Source organism: Centropristis striata, chromosome 13 (genome assembly GCF_030273125.1).
Source record: "Centropristis striata isolate RG_2023a ecotype Rhode Island chromosome 13, C.striata_1.0, whole genome shotgun sequence".
NCBI lineage: Eukaryota > Metazoa > Chordata > Actinopteri > Perciformes > Serranidae > Centropristis > Centropristis striata.
Window position 1 is genome coordinate 17,996,631 of NC_081529.1, and position 22,764 is coordinate 18,019,394.

At 40.8% G+C, this 22,764-nt stretch overlaps 1 protein-coding gene across 1 annotated transcript in view; it reads right to left on the bottom strand.

The window, feature by feature from the left end:
- Window positions 1-10,230: 10,230 nt before the first annotated feature.
- Window positions 10,231-22,764, bottom strand: part of mrc2 (mannose receptor, C type 2) — a 31,423-nt gene continuing 18,889 nt past the window's right edge. Inside the window, exons 10-29 of the mRNA XM_059347355.1 lie at window positions 20,680-20,795; window positions 20,408-20,556; window positions 18,879-19,096; window positions 17,938-18,080; window positions 17,755-17,851; window positions 17,548-17,677; window positions 16,843-16,875; window positions 16,558-16,724; window positions 16,166-16,334; window positions 15,941-16,083; window positions 15,682-15,790; window positions 14,979-15,145; window positions 14,781-14,889; window positions 14,448-14,686; window positions 14,178-14,340; window positions 13,627-13,776; window positions 12,450-12,563; window positions 11,768-11,947; window positions 11,108-11,131; window positions 10,231-11,010 (exon numbers count right to left, since the gene is read on the bottom strand). Coding sequence (XP_059203338.1) covers window positions 10,790-11,010; window positions 11,108-11,131; window positions 11,768-11,947; window positions 12,450-12,563; window positions 13,627-13,776; window positions 14,178-14,340; window positions 14,448-14,686; window positions 14,781-14,889; window positions 14,979-15,145; window positions 15,682-15,790; window positions 15,941-16,083; window positions 16,166-16,334; window positions 16,558-16,724; window positions 16,843-16,875; window positions 17,548-17,677; window positions 17,755-17,851; window positions 17,938-18,080; window positions 18,879-19,096; window positions 20,408-20,556; window positions 20,680-20,795 — 2,841 coding nt within the window. The 3' untranslated portion in view covers window positions 10,231-10,789. The remainder of the gene's footprint in view (window positions 11,011-11,107; window positions 11,132-11,767; window positions 11,948-12,449; window positions 12,564-13,626; window positions 13,777-14,177; window positions 14,341-14,447; window positions 14,687-14,780; window positions 14,890-14,978; window positions 15,146-15,681; window positions 15,791-15,940; window positions 16,084-16,165; window positions 16,335-16,557; window positions 16,725-16,842; window positions 16,876-17,547; window positions 17,678-17,754; window positions 17,852-17,937; window positions 18,081-18,878; window positions 19,097-20,407; window positions 20,557-20,679; window positions 20,796-22,764) is intronic.

Sequence of the window (22,764 nt, forward strand, 5' to 3'; positions counted from 1 at the left end):
TGGGCAGGTAGCATGCAGTCAGTTTTTTTAGAGCTGTAAATATGAAAAACAGTTCAGCTTTATGACCAGTAAGATACCTGTGGTAATATTAATAACAGTACCATCATGTTTTCAGAATTTTGGAACTGATTTGGTACCTCAGCATCATTTTTCATGACACCACTAATTGAGTCATATGATAGATGACACATGCTTTGGGCTGGGGCTGTCAAAATTGGCCAACAATGATGTTAGAATATTCCCTCTAAAAGAAGCACATGGGTTCAAACAATTAGATTTTTGCTGGAGACATAAATATAAACACGTCTTCTTTTTTTTTTTAATTCACAAATAAATAATGCTGTAGTGCTGCAATTTTTCCCATGGAAGAATACAGAGTTTATTTTCGAAATTCTGTTGATGTTGTTTTTTTTTGCAAATCAAGCATGTATTAAAATGTAGCATATTCATTGAAAGCCCCTCTGTGAGCTTTGGGAAATTGTGACTGACTCCAGTAAATTAAAAAAAAGACAGTAATAAATCAACATCTTATTTTGAAATTTAAAAAGAACATGGTAAGTTAATCAATAATGAAAAGACAATTACAATTTACAGTGGCAAGAAAAAGTATGAGGACCCTCTGAAACTACCTGCATTAATTTCTCATAAAATGTGATCTGACCTGAAGTGTAGCAAACTCAAAAAGTTGTAGTGGTTTTTTCTAAAGGTCAAAGTAGCTCTACACCTCACTCAAATCTTGTTTTGTTGAATGGACTACAGTTTCGGTAACCCCTCCAATTGGCTGTTGAGGGAGTCATTAGCTGAAGGGTCACCCCGGGTTGGAAGGGTTCACTTATTTTTTTCTAGCAGGACTATAAATATTTCACTGATGTGTTCAATAAAGACATGAAATATTACAATTGTTTGTGTGGTTTTAGGTTAAGCACATTGTGTTTATCTATATTTAGGACTTTGGGTGCAGATCAGATTATACTTTGACACATTTATGCAGAAAACTTGGTAATGTCACATACTTTTTCTTGCCACTGTATTTTTGATATCTACAGGGAAATAGTACAATATCAGCACACATGGTGCCATAAATCCTTAGTGCCACAAAACACAGAGTGTCGTTAACTCTAGTGAGTGTTAAGAGGATTCACGCAATGAATGGTGAAGTTTGAAACTAACACATTCACTTCACCATTCACTAACAACATGAGCAATGAACGCCCACTTATAGCACATTCATTAAACATGTTACATGCAATATCCTGGATGAAATGACACTGAATAGACGAACACAACCTCATCTGCTGTCTGATCATACTAGTAACTTTTTAAATATCTTTAATCACTACCAGCAGCACCAGTCTCCCTCATTTCTCCCCCTCCTCCTCCAACTCTCCTCCCACTCACTTTCCTCTCCACTTCATGGCCCACCACTCGCTCTCAGACAGAGAAACTCATTATAGCTAAGGATTAGATCGATCAGTATGAGGGGGGAGATGCCCAGTGGAGAGGCAGCATGCCTGGGCCAAGCAATTTATGCCAACAATGGAGCTCATCTCTGCATATCCTGACTGCTTCACAGAGGAAAACACTCAGCTGCAAACCACTGTGTGAAAACAGACACACACACCAGCAGAAAGACATAGTTGCACATTCACTCATTTAACTCAGTTTATTTCAACCAAATTCACAAAGACTACATTTATTAGAGCTGGCAGAAATATGCCGATGGTTACTGAGATGTGAAATATTCATGTCTTGCTAAAAGGAAGGTCAATAACGAGATTAAACCCAGAAAGTTTCTGGTTAGAAAGCAGTGTTTCACACACAAATACTGTAGATGTTCAATTCAAGAAAATGATGCACAAAGAGAAAAAGCTCCCAGTAATGAAACATTTTAGCCCCCACAACGTTTTATTTACAAGGCCGAATTTTTTTTCCTCTAAGTGGGTTTGCCTTTACAGGAAAGGCTCTGCCTCCTGCCATTGCCCTGGAAACCAGTGAGAGTAAACACAAGTGGGATTGGGTTGTTGCTCTTCAGCCTGTCTTCACAGGAGCCTCATCTCCCTTCTTCTGCACCCTCGGCCTATCTTTATTTCCCGGAGGGGTAATGTTGGCTCCAGTACCTGGTTCCCCTGACTCAGGAAGCCTCAGCTCTTAAAGATGTGTGTGTATTAGAAAAGTGTGTGTATGCCTGACGTTGTGGGGGTTAATAACGGATTAAAGCATCAAAGCAGTGAGCATTGGAGCAACTGAGCTTTCCATAAATTAACTTCACCTTTTGTCTCTATTTCTTACTTATTTGTGCCTCCTTATTTTTTTCAGGTGGAAAACCATGCAAATAAGGAGGTCTAATCCCGTCCCTGGTTAGGGGTGATAATGGTACCTCTCGGTGTTTACCGTAAGGAATTATCATCGGGCAGGTGCAGGAGTGGGCACCTTGTGAAGTGATCCTGTCACTGCTGTTTGCTTCATGGCTTCAGCTGTAGCACAACAATGCTCCTGTTGAAGCCCCAAAATAGTTCAATAAATTGCGTCTCAGGGGCAGAAAATGTGAAACAAAGGAGAAATTGGCTATCTTAAAATGCTTGGTACAAAATAAGGGTTGTTGTTCTGTCTCTTAGCAGTGAGACTTTTCTTTTTTCTGGCTAAATCTCAGCTCCCTTATCGATTTATCAACTGTACATAAAAGGGTTTGCTTTTGAAATTAGCACAAGCTGCGCAGGCCCTAATTACACCCATTAAGGATGCTAATTACATATCTGAAAAATTGCCAACAAACAAGACAACCAAGTGCAAGCCTGGCTCCCCCAAAGGCAGAGACTGGGAACAGTGTGCCCATAATCCCTTTCACCCACACGGATGCTGTCCTTGGCCTGAGAAAGAGCAGTATCCCGCAGGCAAAGACATGTTCTCATCTGCACAGAGGAGATAACTGCACCACACCCAGCCTCCAGTCCTCCATGCCCCCCCCTCTCTGCCACCACCACCAGCCTGCCTCTGCACACCATCCATCCTCCTGGCCGTCCAAGTTTTCTCTCTTACGACTGTCCATCACAGTGCACACACACACACACCCAAACTGAAACACAACGGCATTGAAAACTCACTGGAAAGACAAGGAGGGAGAAGAAAGACGGGAGTTGAAATTGGTTTGGACAGCAAAGTGAGAGCAAAGCTATTTTCCCCCTCTTCCTGCTGCTCTGGCATTGCTTTTCTGTGTGTATCTCTGCTGATCCAGTCACTTTGAAGTGTGCAGCCTTTGATTTGGACAAAGATTAGGGAATTTGATCCCCATTTTAAAGAAGCTGGCACACAGGGGTTGTTTTCATGGCCATAAAAAATCACTTTGACTAAAAATCAATGGCCGATTCCAGATGGGGCCTTTCTCTGCTGGAAGTGAAGTGCATCATCTCTGCGTATGTCAGTGTCTGAAAGTGTTTATCAGGCGACCCACTGGCCGAGGAGATTATTATATTGACTCCAGGCTCGCAGTTAGTTCAGAGGGGTTTAGCAATGACGAGCATTTCGCTGTAACAACAGGTGGATAGAGAGTCGTCACGCTGCATGATGACACACCAGAAGCAATCTCTGCCAAGAGCTCTTACCACAACAGATAACAGGGATGGGGACATCATCGTCTCTGCAGGTGCAGCGCTAAGAGAGTGATGTGACCATTTAAAAGCAAAATATTTGAAATGCTCTCCTTGAAGAAGAATCTCAGTGCTCGGATAGATAAGTGTACCCAGATCACACACACAGAAAACATACTTTCTCTGATTCTTGCCCCAATCTAGCCAGATAGTTTGGGTTTTATCTGATGGGATTTTGACATCACTGAGACAATTTTGGTTGGTAGGAAAAAGCTCCAGTGAAGGCAGCAAGAAACCAGGAATTTGTTTCAAGAAATACTGTCCTGATTTTCATCAAACGTCAGAGTGTAAACATTTTGAGAAAATCTGTCATTTGATTCCAGTTATTTTACTTTTAAATTATTTCTCAATAAAAAATTCCACAAAAATGTGCTACTTCGTTATTTGCGAGACATTGACAGGTCTGGAAAGTGTTCAAGTATATTATGCTCCTGTAAAAATACACTTTGATAAAACTAAAAAGTAGGTCAATTAAAATACTCTGAGGAAACATCACAGTTTTAAAAAAGGAAAGAGGTAAAGAGAGAATGACAAATTGTATGATTTAAGTAAAGAGCACATTCAGGCTACAAAATATAGCCTTGGTCATTTACATATACACATCACTCCACATAGCCATTATGTCATTTTTTCATCTTTTCTATGGATGCAGATTGCAGCTTGTGCATACAACACACATGTAGAAGCAAGAAGATGCACACAACTGTACAGCAAACACTGACCCCTGGAGAGAATTACAACCATCCCAGTCAATGTGTTGTGTTCTCACCTGTCATCCTGCAATCACCGAACGAAGCCCTCCCTTACCTGCGCCAGGTGCTGTGTGCATCTTGTAACCAGTCCACTCAGTCTTTCTCTTCCACTAAAACCAGTCCAATGTGTGACCCGCAAAGTTTCCAAACATTTTCAGCTGAATAAAGCTCTGCAGTCACTTTATTTGTTGCCACAATTAGTAGAAAGGCCTGCAAACCTCACTGAAGTCAGAAGTAAACGCTAAAGGGTCCACCATTAGCATGTTGAAATTTTTAGCATGCTAGCCCCGTTCACCTGTTGGTGACGCAAAGTACTAGGTGTGTTTGATTTGGTTCACTGCGCGTGCCCGCCGGGTGGTGCAAAAAACAAAACAGCTTAATTAATGTAAAGATGTAAACGCAATTTTTACTTTACGCCAATACAGATTCAGGTAAACAATGTCAGCACATACGTACACATTCATAAATAATATGATATTAGGATAAAATACATTTACAAACATACAAATGAAGTTAAAACAAACAACCCCCCTCCAGAAAAAAACAACAACGAAAAAACAAAACAAACAGGAGTAGGCTACATATAGCTAAGTACAAAACATTAAACAGGTTTCAGGGACAATAGTAAATATGTGAATAAGTGTATTCGCTCTTTTAGCTGATTTTTTTGTTGTTGTGTGATTTAAACAGAAATTGGAGTTTAATTTAATTTAATTTAATTTAGTTAATTAAAAAAAACACTTAAGAACCTGTAAAATTAGAAGTAGGCCTACTGATTTTAAAATGTGTGTCAATATTGTGTTACAAGAAAAAATCATGCATTCAGTTATTCAATTAAATAAAGACTGCAGCATATGTACTTAAATGACCAACAGTCATTGAGCAGAATGGACCATTTCAGAATTATAATATAGGCCTACTTAGTGATGCATTTATGTGTTCATTATTTAAATTTACCATCTGGTAAAGATGTGCTCATTTGAATTCAATTCCTTTATATATTAATGGGTGCTTTAGCTCTTGCAATATAATTAATAATTTAATAGTTTAATAAAGTTTCATACAAAGTACAACATTTCCCTCTGAGATGTTGTGTTGTAGTGTGTTGAAGTTTAAGTATAAAGTAGCATAAAACAGAAGTGTAATTACCATAAATTGTATTTAAGTAAATGTTGTTTTCCTCCACTGACTGCGACAAAACTTGAAAACTGACAAACCTTGGCACATGCAGGTAAACCCCAAAACTTTCTGCATGGCTAGATGCAACCAAAGGTGCAGGATTTGTGTGAACTGACCCTTTAAAAACAGCCAGAAGACTGGATAATGGACTTCTTTTTTTGTTTTGAGAAATAATAAATAAGACTAAACGTGAGGTCAGACACTGTCAAGTGCTCAGACTTCAGCATAACTACAGAGTCACAAGTACCTGAAAACAAACACCTGGTGGTAAAGATGGCATCTGTGTCCACCTCCATTACTGTTACTGAGCTGCATTTTGTTGCACCTTGGTCCTTAATCAATACATATTGTGCTCTAAATGGGATCTAAATGCAAGTGTGGTTATCAGTATGAGCGGTTTGTTGATAAGCTGCACAGTCAGTCTCATAGATCCCGTTCTGGACAAGTAGCATTGAAAGCAATTGATTATATAAGCCGACAGCAAATCTGAGTGCAGAGCAAGTTTTCATTAGGCAGCTTCTTTTCAAAAGAGCCCACTCCACTGACGGTGTTTAGAGGGAAGAGTGCATGATCCTATTCCTTTCAAAACTCTCTCTCTGTTTCTCTAGATTCACCTCTCTTCCTTTTCTCTCTCCTGCTCTGTATCTCACTCTCTGTCTCCCTCTTCCATTGCCAGCCTAACAGCTGCTTCTCCTTTGGCCAGCCTCCAAATGGATGACTGAGGAGAGTGAATGAGTTTTTAATTTCACTTGTTAATGCTCCATTCTCTCTGCTTCTCCTCCCTCAACCTGCAGTGCCAACACTGGCAGATAGGGGGAAAACTGGGAAACTGGGAGGAGAGGGAATAAACTTAAGAGGACATTGATTAGGCATGAGCTGAGCAATTTGAAGTGTGTCATTCTGCTTTCTCTTTTCTTTTGTCAGTTAATTAATCATGAAGGGTTTTACTCGAGCATGTCAGAGAAGGGGAGGAGGAAAGAAGAAGCAGTGATATTGTTCTGCTGCTCCCTAAGCGGAGACCTCCGCCACAGCTGTCGCTGCCTGTCTTAAGTGTCTTTTAACTCCAAAACCCCAGACAGGTGAATTCAACATGCCTCGGGCAACATGGCTGCTTTAGCTATGGCTGCTGTACATATGCAAAGAGAAGCCCACAGGCCACCGTGAAATCCTCTTCATAATTCGGCCCCTTTTCACCTTGCACTGACACTTTTACATTACCCATGTGACCTTTCTGCATCATCAAATGAGGAAATGAGGGGAAAGCAGCTTAACTGCTGCTGGTAAAGAATGCTAATAGACTCAAGTCATTAAAATGAAAAATAGATGGTGGAACGGCTTCAAAGAAACATCTCAGGTGATAGGTCAGGTCTTCTCATCACGAAAGTTGCTGGCACACATGATCACACTGTAAAGTTTCCTTCAGCTGTTTCCAAGGAAACATTTTAATTAAATGTGTTTGTGAGCTGTTGGTAAATGCACCTGAAATATTCAGGTCGCTTGCAATAAATACTGAAGACAACAAGGTGCTAAAACATGAAGTAGGTGATGAAATACAACACTACAGAGTATTTAGTCTGCGGCATACAAATAAGGATAAGACTGAGATGTTTAACACAGCTTGAGCCAAGTCAGAAATTTAACAGACAAAGAAATGTTTAAAGAGTAAGCATAAGTTCCTAGAGAATAGTTTCAGATACACCAGAGACGCATTAAAAACGACAGGCAGCTGGGCTGTGAAACTTATAAACAACTGCTGGAGTACGTAACCCCTGGATGCTTTAAACTGAGTGCCTGCGGCATGCAGTTGGATGAGTTGTGACACACATCCTAAGTGAGATGGATTACAGAGAGCCAGTTTGATTTGAATAACAAGCAATTTACCGGCTGATGCTGCAGAGGTGCAGGTCTCTGGCAGTAGAGGCCACGAGCTTTCATTATACCAGGTGTTTGAAACATCCACTTGTCACCTGTTCGAGCCCAATTCAGCCACGGTGCTGGGGGGAGGAGGGGATGGCTTGTGGTTGCTACTCTTTAACTACGCTAACGGCATCTTATCACATATTATTTGCATAAAGCTCATTTAGCATGATTATAATCAAAAAGAAACAGAAGTTCCACAGTTGATAAAACTGGTATTGTATGTTAGTTGTGTAGTTCTTGAGAGACACAAAGAAAACACACACACAGTGGCCTGGTTAGTGAGGAACAAATGGTCAGGTGAATAAAATACTTTCTTTTTACATTTAGTATGAACACTGAAAAAATTGTAAACCAACCTAAAAATTACTTAATTTGGTAATGAATTAATTGGTTTACCAATTGATGTAATATACGTTGGTTAACAATTCTTATTTCAGTGTACTGCACTAAAAAATATGTATTATTGCATGCAGTATCCATATAACGGGGACATACTACTTACATACATACCATGGCGCCTTAAACTTTCCTCTGGCTCGATACAAAATGTGATCATATGTCTGACTTCATGGTATTTTTTGGTATATTGCATTTCATATACTATGTATTGGTACATACTATTTACTATGCCAGAAAAATATTTACACTGTTCCAATGTCCTACTGCATTGGGACACATTTTGCTGTCTGCAAGCCAGCACACTGCACTGGCTTTTCTGACCTACAGCCCTCTGCATAGCATATCTGAGCCAGAGGGTCAAAGGTGCAGTGTAATAATACTTGTAGTATATTTAATTTATATGCACAAACTTTGTAAGGGCAGCGGCAGAATGTGCTTAAAGAAAAAGACAGTTTAAATACTTGGCCGTGTGTATGGCAGTATAGGTGTTGGAAAGCACAGCGTCTCATACAGTGGGTGATGTGTGCCCTCTTGTGGAAAAATATCAACATCGCAGTCCATATTTTACACATCAAATCCTTAATTAATTTCCCAGATCAGTGACTTGTAAAACTCACAACAGGGAAACTTACCACTGAGGTAGGAGAAATGGATAGTGAACTGTTTCTGTTTATGACAGTAAACAGATAATAATTTCACATGAGAACTTACTCCGCGATTTATAACAACCCATAAATAACTGTGAAAGCAGGAACTTTGAGAACATAGACTTTATTCATTTCATATAAAAATGAAACAAAAACTTTCAAAAAAAAAAAAATGCTTCAGCTAATCTTCACAGGGACAAGAGCCAGCCTGCATCATCCCAGACATGATCTCACTGAGGGTCGCCACACCATCAGTTCACATCGCTGCATATAAAGACAAACCTGTGCAGAAAAACCACCAGCAGAGGCCGGGGTAAGCCCAGGACACACTCCTCCTTCCCCTCTTCCTACTTCCCTGACTCCTCCTCACACTCCTCCTTTCCCCCCCTTTTCTCCTTCGTCTAGTTTTCCTTTTTTCAATCTTCTTTCTGACCCCTCATGTCCCTCAGCCCTCCTCCTCTGATTGGTTCCAGACGTGCCACTGAGCTCTTCTTGCCGACTCAACATTCCACAGCTGGAGACTGCACACACTCACGCACACACACATTCACACACACTTCTTCGTACTCCCTCTCCTCCTCCCTTCCCCCTCTATCTTGGTCCAACTCACGGAGCAAAAAAAGCTGTGTTTTTTTTCACAGCAGCTCTGTGAGACACCAAAAGCCTCAGACTGAAACGGCTCCAAAGCATTCCTGCAAGCAAAAAAGATAGAAATGCACTCGGAGGCAAGAGCTGAGGGAAAAAAGAAAAATATTTAAGGAGGCAAATGAACTCTCTGAAAACTGTGGTCATTATGCTGTGAAATCTTAAAATGAAGTGGAAAAAAGAACAGAAGGAGGTTTTCTTTTAACCACATAATGAATTCACTTTTAAAACATTCTTTGGCTCTTGTATATACAACGGTGTCATTCTCTTGAGGGATGTTTTCCTTTGTGGGGCAATGAGATGTTCAAGTGTTGGCAAATATCCCCAAAAAAGTAGGAAAGTTTCCGAATATCTTCACCAGTCGTATTTAAGTAAAAACACAGTGAAACCTGCATCATTAAAAAGACAAATAGATTTTAAAAAATCCAGGAGATAAAACACAGAGAAGTGAACTGTGGTACATAAAAAAGATGAATCAGACATATCAAATTGCAAACCCTTTTTTGTGGTGCATACAAAGAGAATTACTGCCCTTAAAAACTGCTGAATCAGCACCAGATGCTGGCTTGCAGATCCAAAACAAACAAGGGTTTGGGATCACAGGACAGCAACTGTGTCTTAAGGAAAGATTACAGTTGAATTAGCTGGAGATAATAGTAGAAAGTGCCGAAATGTACACGAAGCTGCAGAAGCTGAAAGTTTGATCATGTAGTCCACTTAAAGACCAGTTTCAAAACCAAGTGCAGAACTTAGTATTTGTGAACAATCCTAGTGTGCTGCCCTCAGACGGTCACCACTAACAATGGTCCCTGTCACCCTCCACACATTCACATTTGGACTTCTTCCCCCTCAGCCCATCCGACAGCTGGTGCTGACGTGTCAGGTCAGAAAGGAGGAGAGAGGCAGACCCACAAAACCACACATGCATCATCAGTAACAGTGCTTTACAGCTGCACAGATAATGACAAATCAACGGGAAGGACATGAACGTAATAACAAAAACACACCTCAAGTTCATGTTAATACTGTCACGGCAAAAAACTGAAAGAAAAGCAAATTTAAAAAAGTGAATTTGGTCCTGAAGAATATTGTGACTGTGTATTTAGAGGACGAGACAAATGGTTTTAGTTCAGAGTTGGCTGTGATGGTACTTTTTTGTTGTGTGAGTCTTTCAATCAAAATGGGAACAACAAAGAAAATATACACCGAGCAAAAATTTACACTGGCACCAGGGAAGACAGCGAGGAGTCATTTCATAAAACCGATTTATGTCGAACCTTTCCAGCTGCGATAATACTAAATTCCCAGTAGATCCATTTATGGCCTTCGTGAATGCTTTTGGGGAAAAGCTGAATGATCTGATTTGTCCGGAGAGAAATTGCTTGAACTGTTAAGTCTTGATGAAAGAGGATTGAGAAACTCAGGGATTCAATTTAAAACTAAACATCTGCTGCGCTCTACACAGCCCTTCAGCACTTTTAAAAATCTTTTTTTGGTTTCAAAAGAGACAACAAAAACATAAATGCCCAAAGTGTGTCTGAGTCAGCCTCTCCTGTGTCAGGTTGGGTCCAATCCCGGGTTCAGTCGTTCCGGGCCGGCTGTGCTACTCCGCCTGCTCGTTCAGCTCCATGTCAGACACCAGGATGTTCTTCTCCACCTGCTCTGCCAGGTTGGAGCTAGTGCGGCTGTAACGAGCCCCCTCGTAGGACCCCCGGGACCCAACAGTTCGCCGACGGTACAAGTAGATTACGCCGACGATCAGCGCCACCAGCACCAGGCCTGCCACCATCACAACAATCAGAGTGGGTAGGTGGTTGCTGTCCACTGGGAAGAGGTGAAAGATGAATGTCAGGATTAGTGTTAATAATTCACTCTCTGGTTAGTCTATGCAAATTATGTTGCAGCAAATAATTGTACTTACTTGTTGTAGCTGAGGTTTCAACAACTGTAAGTGGAAGAAGAGACAGTTAGTAAAAAAAATATTTCATTAATATTCTGCAATAATTGGTGGGAATGCTGGAGCCATGACTCAGCACATTTAGACCTAAATTTACATCCGTATCTCTCAATTTCTGATTGTAGTATTGCTCTAAAGCTGTTTTTGGGACCTCTGTCTCAACACACTACTATTGTGTTTTATCACTAGTTCTCCTCAACCATGACATAATGGCTATAGACAACTGCCTACATTTACATTGATTACTCCCATTTCTTACTGGTGTATTGATCTTATGCTTCTTCTGACACAATTCAGCTCTTCGATTAACTTAAAAATATAATTTTTTTACATTATTGGTATTAATCAATTTTTCATTGCATTCATATTAATTCCACCCAATCCTACTTTTTAAACTATTCCTACTTCAACTTCCTGACACAGAATGGTAGCCTTCCTACCCAATTTCATCAGAAATTGCATTCTCGAGTTTTGATTGCACTTGATCATAATTATCTTCTATTGAGTGATTTCTGAGGGATTGTTCTGCTCTGTTTTCATCCCTACAAATGTATGTTTGGAACCTAAAAAATAATTCTGGTCTCATTTTTGAGTTCAATTTCAATTGTTTCAATTTGTGCTTACCGCGAGGCAGTTTGCAGATGACCCCATGTGTTCGATTTCTGCAGGAGCCTGGCTTCCACAGGCCGCTGTTGCTCTGGATCCAGAAGCAGGAGTTTGGAGACAGAACAGAGAAGGCGACGTCATGCGTCTCCCAGTTGGTGTACGACATCTCTGTGTCCTCGCTCCACACTAGACCTCTACCTGCAACAGGAACGCATGCACACACACTTAGAAGAGCTTCAATGAACTCAAGTAAAACTGTTTCCTTAGTTTTATCTTTAAGGAGAGCTAATTTGTCATATCATGTTCGGCAACATCTCTGTTCAGTAATTTTCAAATATTGGATTAAATTTATCTCATTATCTTACCAAGCTTATTTCAGGCCATTTCACTTAATTTATCTAATTGCACTGACTAATAATGATGCAGTTTAAATAAATTAATTTTTCTGAGATAATGCACCTTGCTTTATCACATTTACTTGACATGAGAGAAACACTATTTATTGGGTTTCTTCTACTTAATTAATTGTTTCATGATTATTCTATGAACCATAATCATAATCAGGTAAAATTTATTAAATTAGGAGAATTATCTGCAAGCAGAGTGAGATAATTTCACTACAAGCAGAAAATCTGAAGTTTAATAAGTTTGCTGCTGTAAGGAGAGATGGAAGAGACTGTCTGATGCAATGTGGCTGGACCTTTCACGCTGATGCCCAGCCAAGCTCCATGCGCCTGCTCTGCATAACTCTGGATGTGTTCCCACACAAATCCGTTCTCTGTCTCATCCAAGATAGAGAGAAGTTCAGCTCCCACTAGAAGAGACAAAAAGATAGAAATACTCAGAGATGTAACAAAGGAGACATGGGGATTGATCATGTCAGGAGATTTAACAATGGTGCAGCCAGCTCGATGAATAACACTTCTAAATTTAGACATATTGACGCAATTGTCAATTGCAGTGGGGAAGGTCAGAAGTGTTCAGCTTAACTGGCTTTCAAATTACAGTTTATTTTTCACTTGCTAACATGAATTTTAAACTAAAGTCACATTGTGAAAAGTCTTAACATGATTGGCAAAACAAGTGGCTATGTGGAATAGACTGGAGAGATTATAATTGCAGCACTGGCATTTCTGAAATTAGTTTTTTGTTGATAACTTCTTAAGTAAATTAGTATATGCAAAAATATTGAAAAACAGAAATGATGTGTGAGCAAATTGCTTAATTTCTGAAATTTTTTGTTGCGTAATCCTTCAGTCAATACATTGAAAAGGTCTTACTCTTATTATATTATGAAATACTGACTTATATGAAAACATTCAAACTTTAAAGACAAAAAAAAATGTAATGCTTCTTGTTGTTAGTGTTATTTAGACAGTGTGTTATGAGTGACAATATGTGCCATGTCTCTACACTGTCAATCAATATGTGCTGTGTGTGAGTCTGAGTGTGTGTTTGTGTGCGTACATGACTAAATGCGTGTGTGTGCATGTTTGTGTATGTATACTTACAGATGTGTATGTGGGGGAGGGAGGGGTGGGTTTTGTCATTTTTATTGTCTGATTTTATTCTTATTTTTTGTAAAGCACTTTGTGTTGCATTTTTATGTATGAAAAGCGCTATATAAATAAAGTTTGATTTGATTTGATTTGAATATAGGAGTACTGCTAGTGTTCTGGTCAAATGAGCTTATTTTGAGAAATGTGTGAAGTGTTTTGGTGGTTTAAGTTTTGTAGGCGACATTAAGTGTTTGGCCAAGATGCATGTAGGTAATGCAGTATGTATGAAGAGTTTTGAGAAGATTGGCTTAAATATTGATGGATGCTTGTTTAGTTCAACAATAGATGAGTGATGGAGCCTCTGAAACTCTTCCCTACCTTTTTTGCAGGATGAGCGTGCATCCTGCGGCAGTCTAAGGCTTTGCAGGTTGAAGGCGTAACAGTGGTTTCTGAAGGGCACCCAAGCCCACTCACCCACAGAGTGGGGGCACTGGCCGGGGTAGATCCAATTGTGAAACACAGGCTCATCTGGCAAAAAGAAAAAGAACACAGACTAATACATTTAATTTATGGTAACCAAAAGCCGACATATTTTCTGCCGGTAACTTGTTTCAGTTTGTACAAGATGCATTTGCAGAGTTCAGTACTTAACAGTTCCAATCAGAAGTGTGATTCATCAGGTGGAAAATCAAATCCAAAATCAACATTTGAATCAAAAAAGTGTTTGTTCCCTCATCATATTATGTATCTACATTTACTGGGAGCTCCATTAAAACATCATCACTTTCATATGAACAATAACTTCGAAGAAACATGAAGAAAGAAACATGAAGAAAGAAATTTGAAGAAACATAGTTAAGAAGAAGATTGAAGCTTTGAGTGTAAAGGAAACTATATGTGGTCCAGCTCTAATGAATAAACATACATACCACTGATTTGACAGATAGCAGCGTCCAGTTTGGCATCACAGGGAGTCATAGTCCAGTGCCCAGTAGTGGTCATGTGACCGCATCCCGCCATGTGGAAGGGTTCCCCATCTTTCCAGTTTGAATACTGCACTTCTTCTTCACCCAGCCAGGTGAAGCTCCGTCCCTGAAAACATAAAAAAATAAGTTGCAATTCACTGGCCAGAAACACTGTTCCACTTACGTAACTTTAATAATCTCATAATAAGATGTACTGTAATTTAATAGGCTCACTCCATAATTGTAGAGACCGATCCAGGCAGGCTGGTGCAGGCTGTTGATGAGCAGTGTGAGGTAACCCTGCTGGTAAGGATCTGTCACGGTGGCCAGGGTCCCATTTAAAGATTCACAGAGGTGCAGAGCTCCGGTCCAGTCCAGACGCTTCTGCACAATCCGGTACGTCACCCCACCCAGTTCCACAGGCTTTAACAGGGTGGCAGGGATGAGAACCGGGGCCGGAGGGATACCTGAGTCTGTAGAAACGACAAAGTCACACACTTCTCTTTGTGCTGCAAATATTTTGCGCTTTAAAACAGACATTGTTGTGGTTATTATTCAACATTACACCTTGTTGCCTTTGACAGATGAAGCCATTGCTTTCCATCTCACAGGCTCGGGAGCCCCACATGCCAGTGTTCTTCACTGGGTTCCCATGAATCATCGCCACACAGTTTCCCTGAGAGGCGACAGTGAAGTCATCAGAACAGGAACACATCAAGGACAAAAACTATGACATGCGTGCTGAGAAGGGAGTGCTGTACATACGGGGGTCCTGTTGTGGTGCGGGCCACTGTTGTCGAGTGGCTCTCCAGGAGCCCAGTTGGTGTAGCTGAGCAGGCCAGCTTTGGCCCACTGGAAATGACCTTTAGAGTCTGAGGTTAGACCCACCCAAAAGTCAACACTGGTATTTTTAAGCAGGGTGGTGACGAAGGCTGTGAGGAAGAGAATCGATTGCATCAGTGTGTGATGAGACTCTTATGAGACATTTATAAGCAATTAAATGAAAATGTGCCCCTGTACAGTTGTCATGAAGTGATAAAATTAGCTAAAAAAACCAAAACTGCTTTTTGTACCAGGCTGTAAACATGTTTACTTCTGCTGCAAAGTTGGGTTCTATGAGGACTGACTCGCTTTTGGATCCAGCCACGTTTCCAGTCGAGCAATTGCAGTTTAATGCACTTCAACGCTTCACTTTTTATCTCAGGAGGTTGCTGCTTGCTTAGAACACTCGCATATTTACGAAAGCATTACTATTTTAAACACTTCCACCACGCTTTTAAGGGTGAAGAAACCTTGTAATTCTCATAACGTACCATGACATACAATATCCCTTTGATGCAGCTCACAGTGGGATTATACACATTTACCGAACACAAGTAATTACAGGTTAGAAAAAGCATCTTCATTCAAGTAGAGAGGTAGGTTTAGGAACATTAGCTTTATTCTGGCTGTATTCAAGTGTAATTACCTTGCTCCAAATGATTGGACACGATGGCAAGTACACCTCCCTGAATGTCACATTTCAACTTGGCTGCAGACCATGTGACTCGGTTTGGATGATCAAATGCTCTGAAACACTGCAGAACATTAAAAAATAGAAGATTTCTCAGGTTAGGTTAAAACAGGAGCAGATGGATGAAATAAAACATTAATATGTTTAATTGCATTCTAGACATCCTGCATCCTTTATAAAATGATGCTGGATTACTGGTGTGTTGTAGCTCTACCTTATGTTGAAAAGAAGACCAGCCGTCAGGACAGCCTGCAGGTGGGTGGGGTGTTGATGGCGTTGGAGGAATGGTGCCTGTGACATTCACTCTCTTACAGATGTAGGGCAGGTCAGAGTGGCACTTCTTATCAGCCCACCCTGCTGTTTTGGGGGTGAAAATTACAATGTATGTGTACTGTGTTTGATTTAGTCTCTTGAGGTGTCTTTTTCCAGCTGACCTTACCTTTGGGGGTGGACAGGTGGACACATCTACGATCACGGCTGAGTGGATGTGGCCTGCCAAGGTCCCAGGACACATAATTGAGCACAGAGTGGTCAGACCAACGGAAACGGCCATCGTTTTCGAAGGTGTGAAGCCCCAGCCACCAGTCATCACCTGCCACCTTCACCATCTGAAAGTGAGAGAGGAACTGTAAGGGCATGTCGAGGCCACCGTGCAAAATATAGACACACTAATTACACAGATCACACACAAGTTACTGCTTGTTAGGTATTTCTGAAGGTTTGTGTCCTCATGAGGCTGGATGTTTAACCGCAAGTAAATAATTGCATCATTTTGGATTAAATCAACTCATACAAACAATGATGAACTTTTTGAAATAAAGTGTGCAGTGCCTTGTCCAAAGTGTTGGCCAGGAAAGTTTCTTCTGCTGCTGAGTGGACGGAAGCCAGTGAGGAGTCGAACCAAGAGCAAATCCTCTGGGCCTGGTCCCAGGTGGTGCGATGGTCAAAAAACTTATACTCAGCCTCCTCGAAGCCAATCCACTCCAGTGAAGTGGTGCCTGACAAACGAGGGGTGAGAGACAGTCATGAGACATAATAGGAAGGTTCTGAAATAAGCCCTCAGGAGATCAGCTCAATATGCTGAGAGAAGTTCAAAGCTAAGAAAATAAGACTGACCTTCAGAGATGTCTGGTTCCTTCTCGACACTACCTAAAAACACACACAAGGTAACAGTGTATTCATGCGAAAGACCAAATGTTCAATGAACAAAAAAGGGTATTTCTAAAGATGGACTGAAAATGTGCAACATTAAACAGAATACAAAAAACACTAATTCTTAGGTATAATTTCAATATATATATATATAATATGCAGCAGCGTTGTTATATCACTGTGTATTGTTTTGTGCTTCATTTTCACACAAAATTCACACAGAATGTGGCATGAGGCATGAGGTGTGTTTATTTGTGCTTTAGGATGTAATCACTGTGAAACAATCCAAAATCCTTCTCTTCATTCACTCCCCAGCTCGCTCGACCACCTCCTTTTTCCCTTTCTCTCCATGGCCTGTTTGATGCGTTTACAAACACCAATTGGCAAAAGTTAAACAGTATAACTTTAAAGGTTTCTGGTGCTAATGTACCAATAGAGTACAGTGCAATCTAATGCTGTTCCCTCTCTTCATTCACTTTCTAGCTCGCTAGACCACCGCTGCTTTTTTCTCTTTCTCTCCCTGGCTCATTGATCCTGTGTGTTTTCAAACTCCAACTGACAATAAGTTACACAGTATACCTTTAAAAATATACAAAGCATCTGGTAATATACCAATACAGTATAGGACGATCTAAATAAACCCAAAGAAAGGGTCTGGTGTTGTTGTACCTCTGGGGATTTTGCAGATCCAGTCTAACTCAGAGTCGCAGTGCATGGCCAGCCAGGTCATAGTGCCCAAGTCTGCTGCAGCACATTGCCGGACATTGTAGTAGTAACGGCCAAAGTTCTGGTAGGTAAACTGAGACACAAGCAAAGAGTAAACAGATTGCACTTCAGTATCTGTTCACAGGTAAATTGCATCTTGTTTTTACTCACAGCCAGTCCATCGCTCCACTTCCAGCTGCCGTTGTCCATTGGATTTCTGCGGTTTAGTCCGATCCAAAACCAGTGCTGCTCATGGTCCTCTGACTCCCTGTGGGCCACATCATCATCATCATCATCATCATCATCATCATATTACATCACATCAAACATCACCTGGTCTGAGTGCACACCCACCCAAAGGCCTCATGGAGGACCTGCAGAACAAAGTGCTCCTCCTCAGGGCTGCTGATACTCAGCAGGTTAGCTCCTTGTCTCCGGCAGGCCAGGTGAGCCTGCAGCCAGCCTAGCTTCTTCTCCAGCTGGGAGGAGTGAAACACCTGCACACCGGCGATAAGGGTGGAATTATAGTCCGATTAACAATGTAATACTGGTGGAAAACGATGAGTATTATCAGTAGTATTACTTCCACTCCTGTGTCAACAACTTGACAGTAAAAACTGTCTAGAACTTGGTGCTGTTAAATCGTTTTTTTGTTAGATTTAACAGATTCATATGAAAACTGTGTTTCGGTTTTGGTACTGAAACTATACATATGTCTATATTCCTATGCAAGGAATGCTATGTATTCATTATATAACCTTTGAAAAACACATTTTCTGCTCTATGTCACATGTTACAGAAATCCACTTTCCTACGGACTATTCTATATGAAAGATGTGATTTATTCCAGTTATGAATTAAAGTATCATACAGTGGGTTTTGGCTGGGTTTTTCAATGGTCGAGAGGGATATTTAGAGGACAGGGTGGCCGATGGTGGATACATCATTCAGATGCTACAAATTTTCCTCATATTATCATGTGGACAAGTCACTTGGAATGCATAAAAGATACATAATTTTTCACTCTGTAAAAGTTGAAAAAATTGTTTCTGAATCACTTTGAGAACATTAATCATCTTACTCTGTAAAATTTGATCATTCTACATCTATAATACACTCAGACGCTTCAGCATTAAAATGAGTAAAGGTTAATTAACTATGCAAATATCAGCCAAGGCCATTTAAGCCGGAGACTGAATTAATTAATTAATGAAAATACAAGTGTGACTGGAATAAAAAGACCCTCCCAGCAGAGCACTGATGGTGTAAAGCTGTGAAACATCGCCGCGGTGAACCTTGTAACAGTAGCGCAGGTTGCTGTTGCTCTTCCAGCCGCTGGGACAGGCGCCGCTGAGGCTCGGGGTTGGCTGAGGGACGGGGGGCTCGGGGCTCAGAGACGTGTCCTGGTTCTGACGGCAGATGAATTTCGCCTTCGATGACGCACACTCCCTCACCTCCCACAGACCTGTTGCAGAGCCCATCGCCATGGAAACGCAGCCGCCGTGGACGTTGACTGAAATAGATACAGGGTGAAATGTAGGTGAGTGGAGAGGAAGAGAGAGGCGCTGATGAAACGTGTGGAAATAGAGGAATGACAAAAAATGTGTGGAAAATGTGATTACACATTTCTCATAAGACAATGATGAGTGTTGGATGCTATCTTAAAGTTTTCTCAAAACTAGGGCAACACTTCCTGTAAACCCTGTTGGAGCTTTTTTTTCTAATATCCATAATTACCTGCTATGGATCATATTTTTTTTGAATGGTGTTTGCACATGGATGGATGAACTAAGGGCCCAAAATGTTGCTCGAAGAGACACATACGGAGCACGGAAAATGCAAAATGACCACAAACAACCGAAAAACTATGACAAAAAGACTCAAAACAAAACCAAACAACAACAAAGAAACTCAAAGTGACAACAAAGAAACTCAAAAAGACAACAAAGAGACATAAAACAACTAAAAAGAGATGGAGAATGACTTCAAAAAAGGGGCAAAACAATCACAGACAAAAATAACTACAAAAAGACGGCTGTGTGTGGACAATAGTAGTGGTCCTCATGACACAATCACAGGCTTTAAAAACAGCAAATAGGAGTTGGAGTTAAACTGAAATACGTATTTCTGCCACTACTCGATCTACAGTGCAACCTAGAGGGTTTATTTTATTCAGGAGGATTATGAATATCATGAGGATAGAATAAGGAAGCAGAAATCTACTGATACATTAAAAAATAGTCAGAGCTCCTTTAACCAGCCAAGTGCAGCTATAATCTGTGCAGAGGTCAGACAGACATATCTGTGGATCTATCTGTGACTCAAAAGCCAGAAGTCCACCCGCCCACAACGGCTTTATCCCCTCCACGTCTGGTTTAGAAATTAAGGCTATTGTGGATCCAAAACCCATGATGGCCTTTCATAAGAAGTATTCTGCCTATTTACTACCTATTTCCTCTGGTGCTAAAATGATGGTGACACGGTGTTCAAATGTTTTTTTTTGATACATTTAATTTAAATGAGAACATACGCCTGCTGGCTGGCTTTAACAGCTGCTGATCTTTTTCACAGATTGTCAGCTAATCAAAGCTGCTTTATAGCTCAATCTGGATATCAGAATGCTGAATAAAAAAATCTGCCTGGGACCAATCTATTTCTTTCTTTGGAGATTAAATCATTAAATTGCCTTTGATTGAGAATGGACCTCATGTTAAGTGATACAGCACTGAAGATATTAATGACAGCAGATCTGCACATTCTGTAATAAGTGATCAGATCACAGTATAAATCATTTACATGCTGATTTAAGACACATGTAAATCACCTGGCTGGTCACGATTCCAGTTGGTGTAGGACACTTCGTCCCCGCTGAGCCAGTGGAAGGAGCCGGGGCTGCCCTGGTCATGGAGACCAATCCAGAAGGAGTCACCAGATCGACCTAACACCAGGCTGCTAGCGAAGGCCTGCTCGAACCTTTAAACATTTACAGGAGCTATTATAAAAACTTTCTATTTAGAAAATGCTGGCAAAATGCACTTTAATGTGTGTGTGTGTGTGTGTGTGTGTGTGTGTGTGTGTATTAATTGCTGTTGGTACCTGTTGGTAATAGTAACAAGAGCAGCTCCCTGGGCCTCACACGACTTCCTGGCCTCATCAAAGGTAGACAGGTCTTCTCCGACCCAGTAACATGATGGACTGTGCCACTTCCAGCCCTGAGAGGAGAGGAGAGGAGAGGAGAGGAGAGGAGAGGAGAGGAGAGGAGAGGAGAGGAGAGTTTAATGAAATATAAATAAATAAATGGATAAATACATAACAATATAGATAAATACAAAAAATAAACCATTCAAAGAGTGCCGTGGAAAACTTTAAATATGCTAATTCAGTCATTTATCTGGATGTGCATCAAAATACACATGGCAGACAGATTTCTGGATACTGATAATCTCTGCAATATTGTTGCTTTGAAAAACGAAGGATTGTGCAATATGTCAAAATAATCAGGCATAAAACTGGTAATATTATAGTAGCAATTTCTAGGTGAACAACAAGGAAAAGGGAGAATCACCACAACACAGAATCTTAAAGAGAGTTTTGGATGGATGTGTGATGGAAACCCATTTGACCAAGGAGTCATCGAAAAAAACTCACAGAAAGACAGACAAGAAAACAACATATTAAACATATCCCTTCACAGGGATTAAAAAAAACATCTGCTGTCTGTGAGAGAATAATTTGAATACCATTATAACAGTGAAAACAGAAGTGAGTCCACTGACACCAGACAACTGTATCCCAAATGCAGATAAAAAAGAGCAGGTCTAGGCATGCAGAAATAACTTTTCCCTGGCCTCAATCCCTCCTGACAGCTCTGGTAGGCCTACTGTAGTTGTGGACGTGTACAGATGCAGAGCGCAGCCAACACGCAGAAGGTCACAGGGGGAGATTTCTGCAGGAGAATGATCGTGAGAGACACTTCGTATACAGCTTTGTGTGAATAAGCCCAACCTCAGGCTTTTTGCACAACCACGTTTGGCATCTGGACAAAAACCTCAAAGATTACAGCTGCTGGAGAGGCTTGATCTGTTCAAACTCACGTCTTCTTAACACGCTTTCCTATCCTTCCTTTCCCTGTTTTACAGTCAACAAGCTACAAAGTAAGCTTTTTTTGGAGCAGCAAAATAGCAATATCTTTCTAATGCAGAGTGCATGAGTACAGCCTGCTATCTGGGCAGTGAAAACAAGCTGTAAACTTTTTACATTAAGCCCGAAACATTAATATTATAATTTATTTGGAGTTGTGTTTCTGGCCACCTGATGGATGTCCAATATTCATTCTATTTTATCTCTGTATTTGGTCTCTACCAACTCCTGAGAGAAATATCAGGCTCTTTAGCCGCTAAGTGCTGCACTATGCTCACCAGCTGGTCACTAATAGTGTCCCTCTGCAGTTTGGTGCTGGATAGGTAGTGTACAGTGTGTTTTTAGAGCTTTCCTGCTGAAACATAAGCCATAAAGCTAAAGAGTGAGCTGAAACACACTATAACGCTGTAGCCGAGAGATACATACATCCATTATCCTTAACCCGGGGGTCTGGTGCAGACATTGGACGAGAGTGGGGGTACACCTGGACAGATCGCCAGATTATCACAGGGCTGAGACATAGAGACGGACAACCATTCACGCTCTCATTCACACCTACGGGCTATTTAGAGTCACCAATTCAACTTAAGCTGCATGTTTTTGGACTGTGGGAGGAAGCCGGAGGACCCAGAGAGAACCCACGCTGACACAGGGAGAACATGCAAACAAGCCACAGGCCGGAATCGATGTTTTCGGTTTGATTTGCTTGTATTTCAGCAGGAAAATTACAGAAAAGCTATTTTAAAACACAATTTTTATGAAACTTGGTAGACGGGTGAAGCACGGACCAAGAAAGACCCCATTCAGTTAAGGAGTGAATCCTAATCATAGGGCGGGTACACTACACAAATTATTTTGCACTTTCGTTAATATTGTTTTATGGCGCATTTGTGCTGCATTCAGGTAGGACCAGAATAATTGAAAATAAGAGTTCCGGACGGGGAAAATTCACATGGATACCCTCTCAAGTTTAACATTTCACACCGTCTTGATAACACTTTATTTGTGCATTACTTTGTTATCATCAAGATATAGTTTACA